The sequence below is a fragment of the Eumetopias jubatus genome, unplaced genomic scaffold, assembly GCF_037043125.1.
Source record: "Eumetopias jubatus isolate StellerSeaLion01/CBP00866 unplaced genomic scaffold, mEumJub1_p1.0 scaffold_1, whole genome shotgun sequence".
Taxonomy (NCBI): domain Eukaryota; kingdom Metazoa; phylum Chordata; class Mammalia; order Carnivora; family Otariidae; genus Eumetopias; species Eumetopias jubatus.
In genome coordinates, this window is record NW_028274807.1 from 71,040,194 (window position 1) to 71,056,850 (window position 16,657).

At 38.5% G+C, this 16,657-nt stretch overlaps 1 protein-coding gene, 1 non-coding gene and 1 pseudogene across 5 annotated transcripts in view; 1 reads left to right on the top strand and 2 right to left on the bottom strand.

Moving 5' to 3' along the window:
- The window catches only part of SENP5 (SUMO specific peptidase 5), a 53,216-nt gene that overhangs the window by 27,265 nt on the left and 9,294 nt on the right, over nucleotides 1–16,657 (top strand). For all 4 annotated transcript variants that reach the window (XM_028101167.2, XM_088024968.1, XM_028101170.2 and 1 more), the window contains exons 3-6: nucleotides 6,692–6,797; nucleotides 6,931–7,069; nucleotides 7,309–7,356; nucleotides 7,762–7,839. In XM_028101167.2, the coding sequence (XP_027956968.1) occupies nucleotides 6,692–6,797; nucleotides 6,931–7,069; nucleotides 7,309–7,356; nucleotides 7,762–7,839 (371 nt within the window). The remainder of the gene's footprint in view (nucleotides 1–6,691; nucleotides 6,798–6,930; nucleotides 7,070–7,308; nucleotides 7,357–7,761; nucleotides 7,840–16,657) is intronic.
- LOC114206974 (small ribosomal subunit protein eS24 pseudogene) lies at nucleotides 2,631–4,450 on the bottom strand (annotated as a pseudogene).
- Nucleotides 6,286–6,392, bottom strand: LOC114207192 (U6 spliceosomal RNA). The gene has a single exon (XR_003608794.1). It is a non-coding gene; the product is annotated as a U6 spliceosomal RNA (small nuclear RNA).

The following is a 16,657-nucleotide window of genomic DNA, read 5'->3' on the forward strand; positions in this document are numbered from 1 at the left end:
CAAGGGAGAGCGAGCATGTCAAGTAGACTCCTCGCTGAGTCTGGAGCCTGATGTGGGGCTCAGTCACACAACACTGAGATCATGATCCAAGCTGAAATCATGAGTCAGATGACTAACCTACTGCACCACCCAGGTGCCCCAAGAGTTGTTTTGATTTGCATTTTGTGTTTTTTTTTTGTTTTGTTTTGATTTGCATTTTTAAGTTTAAAGTTCGAACATCTTTTTCTGTGTTCCTTGGCCATTTTTTGTTTGTATATAATTTTCCTTTGCCTGTTTTTCTATTGGATTGGGTTATTTCTATTTTATTTATTTGGTATATGAGAATTTCCTATATGACAGGCACTGTGCTAAAGAATTTGGCAGTGAGCAGGAAACACTGGTTCCTACCTTCCTGGACCTTAGCATCATTCTAAAATGTTAAGTTTTAATTGTAAATGTCTTAAGAGGGGTGCTTGGGTGGCTCAGTCAGTTAATCGTCTGTCTTTGGCTCAGGTCATGGTCCCAGGGTCCTGGGATCAAGCCCCGCATCGGGCTCCTTGCTCAGCGGGGAGTCTGCTTCTCCCTCTGCCTGTTGCTCCCCTCCCTCCCGCTCGTGTTGTCTCTTTGTCATATGAATAAATAAAATCTTAAAAAATAAATAAATAAATGTCATAAGAGTTTAAGTTTTTCCTTCCCCAAAGGTAAAAGTACCCCGACTTGTGTGTAGTAATTTTGCTTAAAGGAAATTATCAATTCTTCATTGTGAAACTTACCTGTTTTTATGGCTTCACGTTTTTACGTCCTCCTTTAAAAAGTCTTCTCGTCAAAATGTACCCCATGAGTAAGCTGATGTAAACATTTTTGGAAGACAGTGTGGCAGTATCAATCTTTGACCCATTCTCCCTCTTGGAGTTTATCCCAGATATGAATATATTTGTTCAGGGATATTACTTGTAGTATTGTCCTGGTAGTAAAAGACTGGAGACAACTAAAATAATTTCTATGGAAGTATAAGTTACAGCACATCCAGGCAATATTATACTATGGAGCTGTTAAAGAAGAAATTCAATCCATATTTTGAAACTGAAAGCTATCTATATAAAGTGAAAAAAGCAAGTTGCAAAACAGAATGATGCCATTTTGTTAAGAGAGAGATGCATACATGTAGGATAAGTATATGTGTGTATGTGTGCACGTGCATTTGTATAGGTCATATCTGGAAAGATGTATCAAATTGTTTTAATTTTTTAAAGGATTTATTTTAGAGCGCACGTACATAAACACACACATGCAGAGGGGCAGAGGGAGAGGGGAACCAGACTCCCCGTTGAGCATGGAGTTCAACCTGGGGCTTGATCCCACGACCTGAGTGAAACGAAGAGTCAGATGCCCAACCAACTGAGCTACCCAGGTTTCCCTATCAAATTGATATATAAAGGGCTTTTTCTGGGGAGTTAGGAGCATTGCTTGTTGGTAGTTTAAACAATTCTGAACACTTTGTTTTCCTAACCATTAAGTATGTATAAAAAGTTTTTCTCTACAAAAAGACACAAAGTACAGAGTCCTAGCAAATCTTTAAAAAAACAAAACAAGGGGCACCTGGGTGGCTCAGATGGTTAAGCGTCTGCCTTCGGCTCAGGTCATGATCCCAGGGTCCTGGGATCGAGTCCTGCATCGGGCTCCCTGCTAGGCGGGGAGTTTGCTTCTCCCTCTGCCTCTGCCTCTCTCTCTCTCTCTCTGACTCTCATGAATAAATAAATAAAACATTAAAAAAAAAAAACTATTTCTGATGTTTATACTGCTCTAAAATAGAGAAAGACAAATTTCCCTACCATAAAGTTAGCAGAACCATGGTATGATACATAAACCTGAAAAAGTGAGCATTTACACACAGATAGCAGTTAACTTATAGAGATGTAGCACTTCCAAAAGCAACTGATAAACTGACTATGGCATACAGTAAAACTAGAGCGTGACATGAGGAAATAGGGATTTTTACACAATGCATACTTGGTGATCTGTGAAGTAATTAATTATCTTAATAGGTTAAAGGAGAAAAGAAGAACCAGAAGAACCATTTTGGGGATTTGCTTAGCATTTCCATGTCCACTGAAAAGAGTTCAAGGCAGAGCAATAGCTACTGGCCATCACAGCCCTCCCCACATCAGCAAATTACCCAAGTACAGATAAGCCCACAATCGATCACCAAACATCTGAGGAAAGCCAGCACAATGGAAAGGACAAATTCAACAAATAAAGGAACCCGAGTAATTAGGATTAATAGAGCAATTAGAATAGAAATCAGTATGGGACATTTAGTATAGTAGATGCTTCTTTAACTGACTTCTATAGCGTTACCTAATATTAAGTTCCATGGAATGCTGAATGCTGGCTCTTCTCTAACATAACTGCACATTATGCTCCCTGTAGTGGACTGATATTTATCATGAGCCAGTTGTACTTACTACAGTTTATTTCATAATTATATTAAATGTTGCATAAAATTGTTTTTGGAAGGAAAAGAAATAGATTCCTATGTTAATATAGTCCAGATGGATTAAAAATTTAATTAGAAACAAATACATGCAAACTTGTACGTAGTATGGATGAACCTTGAAAACGTGCTAAGTGAAAAAAGCCAGGCATAAAAGGCCACATACTATATGATTCTATTGATTTGAAATGTCCAGAGTAGGCAATTACAGAGATACAGAAAGTAGGTTAATAGTTGCCAGGGGCTGGAAAGAGGGAGCAATGAGGAGTGACTGGTAACAGGTACACATTTTCTTAGTGGAGTAATGCAGATGTTCTTGAATTAGGTGGTAGTAATGGTTGCACAGCTCTGAATATACAAAAAAAAACTGTACACTTCAGGAGTGATTTTTTTGTGTGTGGATGCAAATCACAGCTCAATAAAGCTGTTAAAAAGAAACATATAAGAGGCCATTTTATAATCTCACATTGATAATACATGTTAAAGTATGATAGGAACCTCAGAAGCAGTATACCAGTTTGACTCGCTAAACATTACAATCCTGTACATATATGTAACAAGTCATAAAATTTAAAATTTAATTTTAAAATTAAAGCTTGTTGCCATTTCAGGTTTATAAAAATGTTCAACCTTGTTTTCTTCTAGATTATTAATGTGTTATTTTTACATTTTGCTATTTGGAAAAAAGTAAAGATGGATCTCTACCACATTCTTCACATCAAAATGAATTCCGACTAAATAAAATTTAGTTAATCATTCTAATACTATTTATTGAGTAATTCATCTTTTCCCCGTGGTTATGAATTGCTCCCTGTTTTGGGGTCTTTTTCTGGACTTGGTTTTTCTATTTCTATGTTAGCACTAGTCTGCTTTAATTACAGCAGTTAGTTTTATAATTTGATGGGACTAGGCCTCCCTCTTTTTCACCTCTCTTCTTTAATCCTTTTAAAAAATTTCTAGGAATTTCTCACATTTTGGTCCCAAGATTTGTTTTTTCAATTAAATAAAAATAATGGCTTCTGATTGGTATTGCATTAATTTTTAGACTAATTTAGGGAAAATTGGATTCATTACAATATTGAATTTTCCTGTCTAAAAACAAAGAATTACTCCGTTTATTAACCTTCGTAGAATTTTGTGCTTTTCACATTCCTTTAGTCTTAGATATTTCATGCCTTTCTTACTTTAAGATTTTGTTTTTAAGTAGTCTCTACACCCAATGTGGGGCTCAAACCTACCACCCCAAGATCAAGAGTTGCCTGCTCTACCGACTGAGGCAGCCAGGTGCCCCATGTCTTCCATGTTTTTGATGGGACCTTTCTGACATGGGTATTGTATTTTGTTGGGAGAACCAAGTGGTTACATTTCTTGTATGCCCAACACCATGAACCCCATTCCACATTCATGGTGGGATGTGACCTGGCAGTTGCCTCAAGGAAAAACTGTCCAACACAGTTGGTTTAACATGAGCAATTTAACTTCAGAAATAACACCTCCGGTTTTGTTTTTCATATTATTACCTTCTGTGGGGGTTTTTGTTTTGTTTTTAAGTTCTTAGTTTATTAATCCTCTCATGAAAAATCTGCACGGTCACCACAGATAAAGTCACTGCAGAATCTACTCCTTTTTGCCGGCACCAACATTGGCTTTTGCTGTCCCCCTGACTTTCTTCATTCTGTTCTTGTGTTCCTTTTGCTGTTTTCTTGAGGTTTTTTTTCTTCTCATGTAGGCCAGGTCTTGCAAGTCTGTTTGGGTTCATTTTTCTTTGCATAATCCAAGGAATCCTAAATCATACCAAAGCCAGTTAACTGTCTTGCCACCACCAAAATGGGTTCTAACTTCAAATACAATGATGACGTCTGGTGTGGTCTGGTACATTTTGGCTAGTGTTTGAATTTCTGTCTTAGGTACTGTTGCCTGTCTGGGGTGAAAAACATCACTGACCATTTGTTTCTGCTGAAGTAGTAGGTTGGTCATGAACTTCCTGGTCCTGATAGTTACTGTGTCATTCACGATGGCAGCCAAGCTTCACGCCGCCAGTGAGGAAAAGAGCCATATTACTACCTTTTGTACTTGCAGGATGAGCTCTAATTTGAATTGTAGTTTTTGTTGTGTTTTTTCCCAACATTTTATCCTTTGTTTCTTGGTCACATTGAAGTTTTAGCACTTTGGGAGTAAGAGAAATTGTGTATTCCAGATGCATTTTTCCTTTTTGGCTTATTTGGTGAATGCAACTGGGTAAAGAATAATGGATTTAATTCTCATTTTAAGAAGTTTTCTGGGTAATTCTTGGCCAGTGGGTATTAAAAGGGAAAGATGAAGTGGAGAACAAGCTGCTTTTGTAGAGAAAAGATACTAGGTATTTCCTGCTTTGGATGTAGCATAGTGTAATAGTTAATGGTTCACTTTCTGTGGTCATATAATAACCACATGACCACAATCAGAATCTTGTCTCTGCCATATACTAGTTAAGGGTCCTTGGGAAAGTTCCTTAACCTCCCTAAGCTTCCTATCTCCATTTGCAAAATAGAGATGCTATCTAACACCAGGGTAGTTATAAGGATGAAATGAGATGTATTAGTGCTTGGTTTATGATAGTGCTATTTGACTGCTATTTTACTTCTGGTCCCAATGAGATGTGTTTATCTCCATGAAGGGTTCTCCTAGAAGATCTAGGCAGAGCCTTTCTTTTCTTTTCTTTTTTTAATTTATTTGTTTGACAGAGAGAGACAACAGTGAGAGAGGGAACACAAGCAGGGGGAATGGGAGAGGGAGAAGCAGGCTTCCTGCAGAGCAGAGAGCCCAATGGGGAGCTCGATCCCAGGACCCTGGGATCATGACCTGAGCCGAAGGCAGATGCTTAACAACCGAGGCGCCCCTTTATTTCCTAGGACCTTTTTGGGTATGTTTCTTCAGTGGATCCTCTTGGAAGCCACCTGAAGACTATCCTGTATTCTGGCCAAGAGGTCACCCTTTATTTCCCCTCTTAAAATGTGCCTCCCCAGCTGCTACCCAGTTAAGTTCACCTTATAGGGTTATTCAGTATCAGAAGTATAATAACTCCACCAAATTATATGATATTAAAAATGCCTTACATTTGTCCCTTCCTATGAGATGTGAAATTTACACACATTTACCAAATAATACAGTGACCGTGATATCAACAATTAAACTGTGATTGTGATTTTTAAAACGATAACTCCTTAAGTTACCAAATGTGGGACACATTTAACCAGGTGATTAAACCCTTTAGATTTTGCTCTTCGGGTGGTAGGATTCGTCTTCAAGGTTAAGCTATTGAAAAAAACAAAACAAACAAAAAAAAGGTTAAGCTATTGAAGGATGTCAGTCTTTTTTTTTTTCTTAATTTTATTTTATGTTAGTCACCATACATCACATCATTAGTTTTTGATGTAGTGTTCCATGATTCATTGTGTATAACTGCCCTCCTTAATACCCATCACCGGGCTAACCCATCCCCCCACCTCCTCCCCTCTAAAACCCTCAGTTTGTTTCTGAGTCCATAGTCTCTCATGGTTCGTCTCCCCCTCTGATTCCCCCCCTTCATTTTTCCCTTCCTACTGTCTTTTTTTTCTTTTTTAACATATAATGTATTATTTCAGAGGTACAGGTCTCTGATTCATCAGTCTTACACAATTCACAGCGTTCACCATAGCACATACCCTCCCCAATGTCCATCACCCAGCCACCCCATCCCTCTCACCCCCCACCATTCCAGCAACCCTCAGTTTGTTTCCTGAGATTAAGAATTCCTCATATCTGTGAGATCATTTGATACTTGTCTTTCTCTGAAAAATATGGAACACTTCACAAATTTGCCTGTCATCCTTGTGCAGGGGCCATGCTAATCTTCTCTGTATCGTTCCAATTTTAGTATATGTGCTGCTGAAGCGAGCACTGAAGGATGTCAGTCTTTCATTCTAGCTAGCCATTCCCTCCATTTAAGCATCAGTAGCTTAAAAAGCCACTGTGAAATAATACCTTTGGGCATTTCTCTTTAGATTGGAATGGTGAGGGCCTGATCTATTTTATTTTAGCCTTTACAAAACATAACTTTTAAAAGATTTCTTTATAGCATAATATATAGTAATATAGGTTAAATGTGTGGTTAAGTGTTATGTGTAGGTTAAGTATTGGGAGAATGACTTTTTTTCTGAAAATGTTTTTTCCATTGTAATTTTTCTTCCTTTATTTAAGGATTCCTAGATGAGGTTATGAAGAAGTATGGCAGTTTGGTCCCACTCAGTGAAAAAGATGTCCTTGGAAGACTAAAAGATGTCTTTAACGAAGACTTTTCTAATAGGTTTGTCAATAATGCTAAGTTAAGCCCTTGAAAATAAAATTATTGACTTTTAATTTAAAAAAGTAGATACTTAGCAATAAATTGAGCGGAACTCATGTTTCTTTTCTTTCAAAATCTTTTTTTTTTTTTCCAGAAAACCATTTATCAATAGAGAAATAACAAACTATCGGGCCAGACATCAAAAATGCAACTTCCGCATCTTCTACAATAAGCACATGCTGGATATGGATGATCTGGCAACCCTGGATGGTCAGAATTGGTTGAATGACCAGGTTAGTATATTGTAGGTTCTTGGTGTGGAAAAGTTGCAGAGGATGTTGGACCATAAAATATAATTAATCTTTGGGTTGGCCTCACAGTTATCTTTTGGAATCAAAGATTCTTTACCCTTATTGAAGTGACTCATTCACCCTAGTACCCAAATGTTAACATTGTCAGTGTTACTCATTCTGTGTGGGATGTTATGAATTGTATAGGGTTGGTAAGCTGGTTTTATGTTGGCTTTTTATAGGTCATTAATATGTACGGTGAGCTGATAATGGATGCAGTCCCAGACAAAGTAAGTGAAAAGTTACTATTCTTCAGGAGAGAATCCTTGTATATTAAAATGAGTTTTTTTAACGTTATGTAATTATTTGATATTCCTTAGATTTTTTTTTTTTTTAAGATTTTTTTATTTGTCAGAGAGAGAGCAAGCGAGCACATGCAGGGGGAGTGGCAGGCAGAGGGAGAAGCAGGCTCCTCGCTGAGCAAGGAGCCCAATGCGGGATTCGATCCCAGGACCCTGGGATCATGACCTGAGCCGAACGCAGATGCTTAACCAACTGAGCCACCCAGGCGTCCCTTTTCCTCACCTTTTGGTCTATCTTACATGCAAGGGTTTTTTAATTTCCATTTTCTTTTGAAATTAAATCTGGGCACAGCTTAATATAATGTGGATGCTTGTATTTGATGTCTCTTCTAGGTTCACTTCTTCAACAGCTTTTTTCACAGACAGCTGGTAACCAAAGGATATAATGGAGTAAAAAGATGGACTAAAAAGGTATTCCCTTTATTTCTTTTTGATTCTAAATCTGAAATGCAGATAAGCCACTTTGAGTAGAAGGATAGCAACTTTAATGTCAATATGACATTAATTAGAAACAGACTCTTTAAAAAAAACTTTAATATGATAGTTGTTTTTAATACGATAGTTCTGGGTTTTTTTACATCTTATTGTTTGAAACAGAAGATACTAGTAGAATTCTGAGTCTATCCAGATGATTGGAATATTCTCTAACTGAAAGCACTGGGCTGAAAGTTCATGGTTCCAGCATTGCTATTAGCTTGCTGTGCAGGGTGGACAAGACAGTTTTTCCGGGCTTTAGAATGCTATTTATAAAACAGCATGATAAAATCAGTAATCCCTAACCTTAATTTCTCCTTCCAACCTTAATTTCTCTCTATAGCCATTGACTAATGCCAGCAACATTACTTTAAAAGCCTATTTATATTCTATTTTTGATATTTTGACAAGATTACCAATGAGTTCAAATTCCAGTCATAGGTCTAGAGATACTGTAGCATTTCACTTTTTTGTACTGGATGGGTTATAGAAATTAAGAGAAAGTCTTGAGTAGCTATGGATGGAAGTAATTTTTTGCTAAGTACACACACTTGATTGAACACTGCTATTTAGGTAATATGTGCAAACCATCGTCAGTAACGCCAAGGTAAAGGAAACGTGGTTGGAGAGTCCAAATCTGGGGCAGTAGACAAAATGAACTTAGGACTCAGAGCTAGGTTCATATCCTAGTCCAGCCACTTAACAAGTTGTAAGACCTTGGGCAGATTGCTGAATTCCTCTAAGCTTCAATTCCCTCATCTGTCAAGTGGTAGTATCATGACTATTTATTTTGAGAGGATTAAATGAAATAATTAGTGTAAACCATTAAGCGCATGGTAAACACAAGTGATGATCATTATATTATGATGGTAGAAGCATGTGAGGCAGCTAGTGTAGCTGGAATGCAGAGAGCAAAGAAGAGAGTGGCGTGAAGTAGACCTGATCAGAGATATAGGACCTTAAGGTCTAGGTTTTGAATTTTATCCTTAATGTATAGGAATCTATTGAAGGGTTTTAGGTGACATCATCCAATTTGTAGTCTTTGCTCTAGCAGCACTGAAGAAAATGGGTGAGTGTGGGAGCAAAGCTGATACGGGTAGAACAGAAGGCCATTGTAAAGTACCATTGATGGTACTTTGGATTAGAATGGTAGGACAGATGGGATATGTACACAAATGTATGATCTGGGAAGTAAAATTAACAGGACTTGGGTGATAGATTGGTTATGGGAATGAAGGAAAAGGAAATGTGAAAGATGACTTCCAAGTACAGTATATGGTCATCTTTCCTCATCTACATCACTCTTCTTGGTTAAGTAGCATCCCACTATATGGGTATATATTTTTAATTTGAACAATCCCCTAATAGTTATCCTTAATTTTTCTTGTATAAACACCACTGCAGCCCATCCAGTGGTACAAGCCACATTCAGGCAGACGTTCTTTTATTGTGCTTCACTTTATTGTGCCTCATGGATACTGCGTTTTTTACAAATTGATTTGTGGCAACCCTGCATCAAGTAAGTCTGTTGGCGCTGTGTTTCCAATAGCATTTGCTCACATTGTGTCTTTGTGTCACATTTTGGTAATTCTTGCAATATTTCAAACTTTTATTATTATATTTCTTATAGTGATCTGTGATCAGTGATCTTTGTTCCTATTATAATTGTCTTGGGGTGCCATGAACTGTACCTATATAAGATGGCAAACTTAACGTTATGTGTGTTCTGACTGTCCCACCCACTGGCTGTTCCCCCATCTCTCTCCCTCTCCTTGGGCCTCCCTATTCCCTAGACACAGCCATATTGAAATTAGGCCAGTAACACCACAGTGTGTTCAAGTGAAATTAACCCTCTAAGTGTTCAAGTGAAAGGAAGAATCACATGTCTCTCACTCTAAATCAGAAGCTACAAATGATTAAGCTTAGTGAGGAATGCATGTCAAAAGCCAAGACAGGCTGAAAGCTAGGCCTCTTGTGCCAAACAGCCAAGTCGTGAACACAGAAGAAAAGTTCTTGAAGGAAATGAAAAGTGCTACTCCAGTGAACACATGAATGACAAGAAAGTGAAAATAGCCTTATTGCTGATAAAACAAAAGTTTTAGTTGTCTGGATAGAGGATCAAACCAGACACAACACTCCTTTAAGCCAAAGCCTAATCTAGTGCAAAGCCCCAACTCTCTTCAATTTTATGAAGGCTGAGAGAGGTGAGGAAGCTGCAAAAGAAGTGTTGGAAGCTAGCAGAGGTGAGTTCATGAGGTTTAAGGAAAGAAGCCATCTCCATAACATAAAAGTGTAAGGGGGGCAGCAGGTGCTGATGGAGAAGCTGCAGCAAGTTCTCCAGAAGACCCAGCCCACATAATCCATGATGGTGGCTACACTAAGCAGCAGATTTTCAGTGCAGATAAAAGTCTTCTATTGGCAGAAGATGTCATCTAGGACCTTCATAGCTAAAGAGAAGTCAAAATACTTGGCTTCAGAGGATAGGCTGGCTCTCTTGTTAGGGAGGGGCTAATGCAGCTGTTGACTTGAAGTTGAAGCCAGAGCTCCTTTCCCATTCTGAAAATCCCAGGGCCTTTAAGAATTATGCTAAATCTACTCTCCCTGTGCTCTGTGAATGGAACAACAAAGCCTGGCTGACAGCACATCTGTTTACAACATGGTTTAATGAAGATTTTAAGCTCACTGTTGGGAACTGCTCAGAAAGATTCCTTTCAAAATAAGACTGCTCATTGACAACACACCTGATTACCTAAGAGCTCTGATGGAGACGACCAACAAGATTAAAGTTGTTTTCATGCCTGCATAAACTCTGTTCTGCAGCCCATGGATCAAGGAGTAATTTCAACTTTCAGGTCGTATTATTTAAGAAATACATCTCATAAGGCTGTAGCTGCCATAGATTCCTCAGAGGGATCTGGGCAAAGTTAATTGAAAATCTTCTGGAAAGGATTCACCATTCTAGATGCCATTAAGAACATTTGTGATTCATGGGAAAAGGTCAAAATAGAAACATAAACAGGAGTTTGGAATACGTTTATTCCAACTCTCATGGATGACTTTGAGGGGTTCAAGACATTAGTGGAAGAACTAACCACAGATGTGGGGAAAATAGCAAGAGAAAGAGAATTAGAAGTGGAGCCTGAATGGGGCACCTGGGTGATGTGGTCAGTTAAGCATCCAGCTCTTGGCTTCGGCCCAGGTCATGATCTCAGGGTCATGAGATTGAGCCCCACATCTGGCTCTGTGCTTAGTGCAGAGTCTGCTTCAGACTCTCTGCCTCTGCCCCTCTTGTACTCTTTCTCTCAAATAAAATCTTAAAAAAAAAAAAAGTGGAGCCTGAGGATATGACTGAATTGCTGCAATCTCATGATAAAACAGATGAGGAGTTGCTTTTTTTTTTTTTTTTAAGATTTTATTTGAGACAGAGGGAACATAATCGGGGGGAGGGGCAGAGGGAGAATCAGGCTCCCTGCTGAGCAGGGAGCCCGATGCAGGGCTCCATCCCAGGACCCCGGGATCACAACCTGAGCCGAAGGCAGGTGCTTAACTGACTGAACCACCCAGCCGTCCTGAGGAGTTGCTTCTTATGGATGAGCAAAGAAAGTGGTTTCTTGAGATGGAATCTACCTTTGGTGAAGATGCTGTGAAAACTGCTGAAATGACAACAATGGATTTACAATATTACACTTAGTTGATAAAGCAGCAGCAGGGTTTGAGAGAATTGACTCCAGTTCTGAAAGAAGTTCTGTGGGTAAATGCTATCAAGTAGCATCGCATGCTACAGAGGAATTGTTTGTGAAAGGAAGATTCTGTCGATGCTGTAATCTTCATTGTTACCCAATTTTAAGAAATTACCATAGCCACCCAACCTTCAGTACCCTGCCATCTTGATCAGTCAGGAGCCATCAACATTGAGGCAAGACCTTCTCCAGCAAAAAGATTACGGCTCGCTGAAAGCAAGTTAGCACTGATGATGGTTGGCATTTTTAGCAGTATTTTTTTTTTAAGATTTTATTTATTTATTCATGAGAAACAGAGGGAGAGAGAGGGAGAGAGAGAGAGAGAAGCAGAGGGAGAAGCAGGCTCCCAAGGAGCAGGGAGCCTGATGCGGGACTCGATCCCAGGACCCTGGGATCATGACCTGAGCCGAAGGCAGACGCTTAACCATCTGAGCCACCCGGGCGCCCTTAGCAGTATTTTTTAATTGAGGTATGTATATTGTTTGTTTAGATATAATGCTGCATATTTAATAGACTACAGTTTGTGTAAACAAGTTTTATATGTACTGGGAAACCAAAAAACTCATTTGACTCACTTTATTTCAGTGGTCTGTAACTGAACCCAAAATATCTGAGGTATGCCTGTATATAACAAACAAAATGAACAAGAAAGGTTGGAAATAAAGTGACAGTTAAAGAGGTACTAGGCAAATGTAAACTAAAAGAAAGGAGTGGTAAACAAAAAGAAGGAATGGCAGTATTAGGGACAGATGAGGTAGATATTAAGGTAAAAAGTAAACTGTGATAAAATTTCAATATATAGAAATATAACAAAATTACAGAAGGAGACCTTGATAAAATAGTGATAGCAGGAGACCTCTCATAGTTGGACAGATCAAGTTGACAAAAAATAAAATCATAAATAAAAATAATACAACCAGTACTACATTTGGTTTAATAGATATATACTAGATTTTGTAAAAATTGATCATGCATTTGGCCACATAGAAAATTATTACCTATGTTATTCTTTGATCACAGTTCAGTCAAAAATAAAGGTGGCCAAAAAAATCTTAACAATCTGAAAATTTTACAGATATGCATATTACTGGATATAAAACACTTGGATCTAAAAATAAAAAGAAATTATATACCAACTGTCTAAAAAGGGATGGAAAGGGGGAACACATCTTACCAAGCACTGTGGAGCATAAAGCTGGTTTGAGAAGAAAGTTAATGGCCATAAATGCCTTTATCGTAAAGAAAAAATGAAAAATAGAAGAATTAAATACCAAATTAGATTACATCAAGATAAATTACAGAATGACCAAGGATTTGAATGTGACAAAAATCAATAAAACAAAGTACTAAGAAAATCCATAAAAGAGCTTTTAAAAAATAATCTCAGGGTAGCTAAGTCTATTCTGTGTACAACTTAAAAGTTTAAAAAGAAAAATGAATTCAGTTAGTAACAAGAAAAATAACTATTTAAAATAGGAGCAGTGTAGGGGCGCCAGGGCGGCTCAGTTGATTAAGCATCCCACTCTTGATTTTGGCTTAGGTCATGATCTCAGGGTTGTGAGATCAAGTCCCGTGGTCAGGCTCTGTGCTGGGTGTGGAGCTTGCTTAAGATTCTCTCCCTCTGCCCTGTCCTGCACCCCGCCCCCAGTCAGTGTGCACATGCTCGCTCTCAAAAAAATGAAAACCCAAATGGAAAATAGCAGTGTGAATAGACAAACTGGAAACAAAATTGCCATTAATGTCACAGAACTAATTTTCTTAATATATAAAGGGTTTATACAAATGGATAAGACAAAGACTCCACCAACTAAATAGAAAAATGGATGGGTGAGGGGCGCCTCGGTGGCTCAGTCGTTAAGCGTCTGCCTTTGGCTCAGGTCATGGTCCTGGGATCGCGCCCCGCATCGGGCTCCCTGCTCCATGGGAAGCCTGCTTCTCCCTCTCCCACTCCCCCTGCTTGTGTTCCCTCTCTCGCTGTCTCTCTCTCTCAAATAAATAAAATCTTAAAAAAAAAATGGATGGGTGATATGAATGAAAAGATTTGTAGTAAAGAGAGGCTTATTACTGTTCTGGATATAAATCCTTTGTCAGGTCTAGGTTTTATGATTTCTCTCCGCCTATGGCTTTTCTACTTATTTTAACCATGTGTTTTGGTAAAGATCTTTAATTTTGAGGATTTCTCCATATGGATATCCAGTTGTTCCAATGCTTTTTGCATTGAAAAGACTTCTCTTTCCTAGTTTAGTTGCTTTGGCACCATGGTAGAAAGTTAACTGACTCTCTCTCTCTCTCTCTCTCTCTCTCTCCTCTGTATATATATATATATATATATATATATATGGGTCTGTTTCTGCACTTTATGTTCTCTTCCATTGATCTGTGTTCTTAATGCTAATACACTGTCTTGATTACTGTATCTTTATAGGAGGTCTTGAAATCAGTGTAAGTTGGCCAGCTTTATCCTTTTTCCAGAATGTTTTGGGAATTTTGGGTCCTTTGCATTTTCATATAAATTTTAGAATTAGCTTGTCAGTCTGTGTTTTTTAAATCTGCTGGATTATGATCGGGATTGTCTTTATATGTTCATTTGGGGAGGATAGACTTCTTAGTACTGTTAAGTCTTCTAGTCCATGTACGTGGTATATGTTGCCTTTATTTTGGCTCTTTAATTTTTCTCAGCAATATTTTGTAATTCTTAGGATACAGGTCTTACACATTTTTAAAAAATATAACCCTAAGGATTTTGTATTTCTGAAACTTCTATAAAACAGAATTTTTAAAATGTTATCTTCTAGTTTGCTGTGAATTGATCTCATATCCATTGACCTTACCAGACTCACTAACTGGTTCTAGGAGCTTTTTTCCTTTTTTAAGATTTACTTATTTTAGAGAGAGTGTGCATACATGTTGGGGGAGGGGCAGAAGGAGAAGGGGAGAGAGAGAATCTCAAGCAGATTCTCCGCTGAGCACGGGAGCCCCACGCAGGGCTCAGTCCCACAATCATAAGATCATGACCTGAGCTGAAATCAAGAGTCATCCCTTTAACCAACTGAGCCATTCAGGTGCCCTTCCTCTAGGAGCTTTTTTGTAGATCGTTAGATTTTCATAGATAATCATGTCTGTAAATAGTGTTTTATTTCTTCCATTCTAAACTGTATGCCATTTTTTTCTTGCCTCATTGCACTGGCTGGGACTTTGCCTTGTTCTCAATCTTAGGAGAATAGCATTCAGTCTTTCCTGCTATTTATGATGTCAGTCATAGGGTTGCTGCTGTTGTTGGTTTTTTTAAAGATTCATTTATCTTAAGAGAGCACTCGTGAGTGGGGAGAGGGGCAGAGGGAGAGAATCCCCACTGAGTGCAGAGCCCAGCTCAGGGTGCAATCCCATGACCCATGAGATCATGACCTGAGCCGAAACCAAGAATCAGACACTCAACTGACTGAACCACCCAGACACCCCTGTAGGGTTTTTTTGTAGATACTCTTTATCAGGTTAAAGAAGTTTTGCTCCTATTTCTAGTTTGCTGAGAGTTCTTAGTCCTAAATGGATGTTGAGTTTTATCAAATGCTTTTCCTGCATCCAAGGAGATGTTCGCATGGTTTTTCATCTTTATTCCTTAAATGGCACCCAGAGTGAAGGAACAGCATCAGTCTTGCGACATTAACAGTCTCAGGGCCACATGATGGCTCTTGAAATTTCAGCTTGATCATGACATAAGTTCACTTCTGTTTACAGAGCATGGGTTAAAGCAAATCACATGACAGGACTACATTCTTCACCTGGGAGGGACAGTGAAGCTACATAACATCAGGCAGTTCTGTGGACTCCTTTTATAGGGAGGGCAATAAATAATTGGAATCAATCGTATCTTCCACACACATAACCCTTAATTATATGTATAAAGTGTGTGTGGGGGGGGTGGCCGGGTGGCTTAGTCGGTTAAGTGTCCGACTCTTGGTCTCGGCTCATGTCATGATCTCAGGGTCATGAGATCAAGCTCCACGTTGGGCTCTCTGCTCGGCACAGAGTCTGCTTGGGATTCTCCCTTTCCCTCTGCCCCTCACCCCACTCGTGTTCTCACGCATGCTCTCTCTCAAATAAAATCTTTGAGGGGGGAAAAAAAAGTGTGAGAAAATGTATTAAAAAGAAAAATAGGGGTGCCTGGGTGGCTCAGTTGGTTAAGCGACTGCCTTTGGCTCAGGTCATGATCCTGGAGTCCTGGGATCGAGTCCCGCATTGGGCTCCCTGCTCAGCAGGGAGTCTGCTTCTCTCTCTGACCCTCTTCCCTCTTGTGCTCTCTATCTCTCATTTTCTCTCTCTCAAATAAATAAATAAAATCTTTAATAAAGAAAAATAATCTGGAAAGATACACACTGAAGTGTATTTTTTCTGTATTTTCTAATTTTTATTTAAAAATTTTTTAAATTAAAAAGTTTCTTTTTGAGAAGAATGTAAATTTGGTCTCATTTAATAATGTATTTTAGATGTGATTCCTCGTTTTAGACACTCACAATTTACGCATTGGAGAGGACCAGCTGTCCTCATATTTCCTTCCGTCCATGCCACTTCTCAGGTTTATGGATGCAGAGACTGGAAAAGCAGAACTGCTAAAGTGTTTTGCTCCAAGATCATGTTGACTAGAAGATTCATCTAGAGCAGGACATTATCTGAATAATCAGAAAGTAAGGAAGGCTTGAGAAATACCTTCTAAGAATCTGATGTAGTTCAAAATAGTCTTGTGTTGTTTTAAACCAAGGAATCAGTAAAAAAAACAAAAAACAAAAACTCTCAAAAAATACCTGAAAAAAGAAATTCATTCAGTTTTTTAGATGTTTATTGAGCACCTACTACTTTATCATCCAATCCACAACTGGGATTTTGAGTGGAAGAGTAAATATTTCTAGATTGTGAAGAATTATTAAGGATTTTTTCTTAATTTCAACATCTGGGAGACCTGATGTAGTAATAATGGTAGTAGTTAAGATTCACTGGCTACATGTAATGTGTGAAAGCAG